At 33.3% G+C, this 4,705-nt stretch overlaps 1 protein-coding gene across 1 annotated transcript in view; it reads left to right on the top strand.

The window, feature by feature from the left end:
* The window catches only part of LOC109844337 (protein NRDE2 homolog), a 55,261-nt gene that overhangs the window by 36,102 nt on the left and 14,454 nt on the right, over positions 1–4,705 (top strand). The window contains exon 9 of the mRNA XM_020413330.1: positions 2,707–3,061. Coding sequence (XP_020268919.1) covers positions 2,707–3,061 — 355 coding nt within the window. The remainder of the gene's footprint in view (positions 1–2,706; positions 3,062–4,705) is intronic.

Raw genomic sequence — 4,705 nt, 5'->3', positions numbered from 1 at the left:
GATGTCCTCATCGCTTTGCTTTCTTTCTCTTGAAGCGCTCTATCTAGTCTTCAAATTGCCACGGTCTTGGCTGACTCCCAACTATACTTGCTTTCAGGCAAACCCCTTTAGCGAACAAAGTACTCTAGCCATTGTCAATTATTCCCTTCACGAACCATCCTATCCACCAAAATCTCCTCAGCCTCCTTATTGAACTCCATGCGAACTGTAGCAGGTGCTCGACTTGATCTCCCATGGATTCGGTCTTTTGCATCCTTGTGACATGGCTTCAACATGATCACGCGAAAGGCCAGATGTTAGTGGAGTGTGGGGGGAGTTCAACCTTGTAGGAAACATTTCCCTCCTTCATAATTGAAAATGGGCCCTCAATACGTTGTGTCGATCAAGTGTGGACAGCTTGATAAGGACGGAGTCTCCAGCCTCATACGTAATATGTCATCGTTAATTGTCAACCCATTTCTTCTTCCTTTTTGCAATCTTGTTCAAGCACGAATGCGCCGGCTCGTTCTGCTCTTGCCATTTCTTAGCAAATTTGTAGGCTGCTGATCTACTCCATTTATGACCAGTTGCAACGTTGTTTGGAGTGGGGTTAGCTACCAAACACAATCTTAACGAACTATTCCCCGTGAACTCACTCCGCTGCTAATTGTAGGAAAATTGGGCTATGTCAATCAACTTTGCCCAATCTTGTTGGTTGGCACTTTTTTTTTTGAGATCTTAGTTGGGATTGAATCTTTTGTTTAGTTAGGATTGAATCTGTTATTTGGTTAGAATGTGTGATTTGATATATCCATTAGTTATTATTAAGATTATGTTTTACTTCTATAAAGAGTGATGTACTTTTCATGTGAGAGGAGAGAAATGTTTGTAAGAAATCCTACATGTGAATTGCAGTTGGTATTAGGCATGTGAGTTATTGACATGTAAAGTGCTTGGGTGTGGCCCGATATATATATATATATATATACTATATATATATATATATATATATATAATATATATATTATATAATATATATATAAAAAATTTAAAATATATATATTAATTCTTAAATGAAGAAACTGCAATTTCCATATTTTCTATTTTTAATTTTTTATCCAAGTAATCAATAAATCGTTGTGCTTTCATACCTCATCATTTGGTATCAGAGCTAAATAGATCTATTGTTGCAGTTATGAATCAACAATGCAATAATTCAAAGTCCAACAATTTTTAGTTTTAAACTCATGATCGAGTTTCTTCAACCACGGGAGATTTGATGTAAAATCAAGAACATATCTTGCAAAAGATTTGATGAAGATTTTAGTTTGATTTTATTTGTTTTAAGGACTTAATTTTTTTTGGTTGAGATCTTAGTTAAAATTGAGTTTGTTGTTAGTTAGGAATGAATCTGTTATTTTGTTTAAATGTGTGATTTGATGTTATCCATTAGCTAGGATTAAAATTTTGTTTTACTTCTATAAATAATGTACTTTTTCATTTGACAGGAGGGAATGCTTGTTAGAAATCTTCCATGTAAATTCTAGCTAGCATTAGCCATTTGAGTTGCCAGCATGTGAAGTGCCTGAGCGTGAAATTCACATTTGTATATTTTTTTATTCTTAAATGAAGACTGCAATTTCCATATTTATTAATTTTTTATTTTTTATCGAAAGAATCAATCTCAACATATCGCTATGCTTTTGTTCAGGTTGCTTGGATCCGTTTGACTTTTAGAAACATCATGAATATTTTACATTGTAACCACCCGGGAAGCAATAAGTTGTATAGTTTATATCAGTAATTATTATTTTATTTAAAAGTTTTGAACTCTTATTCTTAGTTAATGATTGTTCAATTGTTGAGGTTGAAGCTAGTTAGTTTCTTGTTCAAAGCATCTATTATTTCATTGCATTTTATTTTACTCATATGATATTGTTAATTGTTTAGCTGGGTTCATAACTATGTAGTTACTGCTGCCCAGTTATGTTTATGATGGTTATTCCATGATCTTTTTTTGTAAGCTTAAAGGTCCTATTGTTTGATTACCGACAGTTTTCTTATATCTGGTGATATCCGACATCTTGAAGATCAGATTACTTTGTTATTCTTTTGGTTTTGATGTTTTAGTTGAGATGCTACGATATTTAGGTAGGAATTTAGCTAGGAATTTGTTTGGTCTGATAGAATTTTATTCTACAATTAACCACTTACTTCATTTGAAGGGGAAGAGAAATTTTGAAAATAAAAATTATGAAAGTTTAAAATGTGTTGCTAGTAGGCATGCGTGCCAAGGTGTGAAGCCAACATGTGTCAAGCCAAATCTGGTAAGGTGCTGCTTATGTAACCGGCTAACCCCCAATTTTTTTTTGTTTTATTCTTTTTCCCCCCATATTTAGATCTACAATTAGAGTTGGATCGCCTCCATTCTGCATCATCTGGCCTTCTAAATTTACTTGGGTGAACATATTTACTTATTGCCATTCCTTTTTCCGCAAATGGTAATCCTCATAGGCGTCCCTGTCTATCTGACTGTTACTTGAGTGTCTAGTTGTTAGTGTGAGAAAGTGAGGGTCGATATGTGTGGGTGTATTTGCAATATTAGTTGATTGTTACTTGAGTTTTACACTTATCATCTGAACTTCTTTTCCTGGTAACATTTATTTAAGTATCTTCATTTATTGACGATTTGAAATTATTCTGACATTTTTTAAACAATTGCCACAGGATCTGATGGAATACGTTCCTCTTCTTTACTTCTGGTATGCTGAAATGGAGATGGAAATTTGTAGGTCTGCTAGCAACTCTGATTCGCCGCAGCGTGCAGTTCACATATTATGCTGCTTAGGTGGTAATATAAAATACACTCCTTTCAAGTCTCGACCATCAGGTTTGCAAATTCTAAGAGCGCGGCAAGGATTCAAAGAACAAATTAAAGTCTTGCAATCTGCATGGGCTCTTGGTGATATAAAAGAATATTCTGTTGTCTTGATTTGCGCTGCTTCTTTGTTTGAGGCCTTAGTTACTGGTTTGGCTTCTGGTATTGAAGTTATAGAAGAAGCTTTTTCCATGACACTTCCAGGTCATACATTGTTTATGTTCATTTTGTTTCCTTAATATACCTTTCATTATTTAGAAATATAATTCATCCAAGTGAGGAGTCTGATGTTTAAGTTTTGAATCTAATATCTAGTTGTCGTAAGTTATTCATGGTATAAGAGAACAATATTGGTCACATTTTTATTCGAAGTTTTGAAATTATGAATATATGTTTTGGTAAATAAATAAAAACCTGAAGCTAACAACAACCCAAAGGGACTAAAATGTTATTTGGGAACGAGAGAGCTTTACAATGCAACATCTCTCGGCTACTTATAATTTTTCATGAAATAAAAACTGCATTCAGTTGCTTCCTTTTATCCTTCTTTATCTACTATGTTTCTTAGTTTTTCTGAAGTACTGTGCTCACAGCTTTACTTTTGTGCACCCTTCTTTACTTAGATTTTTGCTTGACACTAGGCACCCTTTTGATGGGAAACATATTGACGAAAATGATAATGATGTTGGTGACTGATTTATTTGCTTAAGGGCCTGTTCGGATTTGCTCCTAGTGAAGGAAAGTTAAATAAACATAGGATAAGTTAAGAGAAGTTAAAGTTAGTATACAAAACTTGTTTGAGAATTTAGTACGAGAAACCAATAGGAACTTATTTCACCCCGTTTGAGATCTTTAATAAATAATAAAGTAAAAGAAAGGTAAGGAAATATATGTATATTTACATGTCATTCCTCCCTTTTGGATCTCATCTTGATAAAGAGTAAAATTGTTTTTGTGTAACACTCTTTTTTTCTTTTTCCTTCCCTCTATTACACTCAAATAAGTTAATCTTCACTTTATATTTCTCAACTGCTGTCCTTTTTCCATTAATTAAAATAGTTTAAACACAACCCAATCAAAATACCTGAAAATATTTCAATGGTGGATTATGGTTAATTATTTATGTAGAGCACATCTAGGAATTACTATATGTATTGCAATATTTTTTGTTGCAATGAAAATGCCACATTAAGGTAGTCGTTAGGAGATTATATTTAGGGTAAATTTCACTATAGCCTTGAATACGTGACAAAATTTTCACATTATATTTTTCCCTTAATTAAAATAGTTCAAACACATCCAATATCAAAATACATGAAAATATTTGTATCTTGGATTATGCTTTATGATATATGTAGCACACATCTGGGAATTATATGTATATGGTGATATTTTATGCTGTAGTGAAAATGCCACGTTAAGGTAATTTTCAAGAGATTATATTTAGGGTAACTTTCACTAACCCTCAATAAGTGTCTGCTTTTTAACTTCACCAGTAAAAGCTTCGTATCACCTGACCCTCAGTAGGTATGATAGCTTTTCACTTAACCCCCTAAAGCTTTGAAAAAATCAAACCCCCTAAAACTTTGAAAAATCACTTACCGCCAATAAGTTTTGGAAGTTTATAGAACTCCTATAATATTTGAAGTTTTTTTCGCTTAGTCCTCGCATCTATGTTACTTGAATTGATAAGAAGACCAGAATTTCATTATCTAGTTCAAACTCTACTTATTAAATTACCTCTAATTGTATTTTAAATAAATTTAACCCTAAGTTAACTGAAGTTAGAGAAGAGGAGGGGTTGTGCCAATGGAAGGGGTGAATGCGAGTGAGGGAATGGCCGTCTGA

This window comes from Asparagus officinalis, chromosome 6, assembly GCF_001876935.1.
Source record: "Asparagus officinalis chromosome 6, Aspof.V1, whole genome shotgun sequence".
Lineage (NCBI taxonomy): Eukaryota > Viridiplantae > Streptophyta > Magnoliopsida > Asparagales > Asparagaceae > Asparagus > Asparagus officinalis.
The sequence above is the reverse complement of the archived record's forward strand: the minus strand, read 5'-3'. Positions and strand labels throughout refer to the sequence as shown.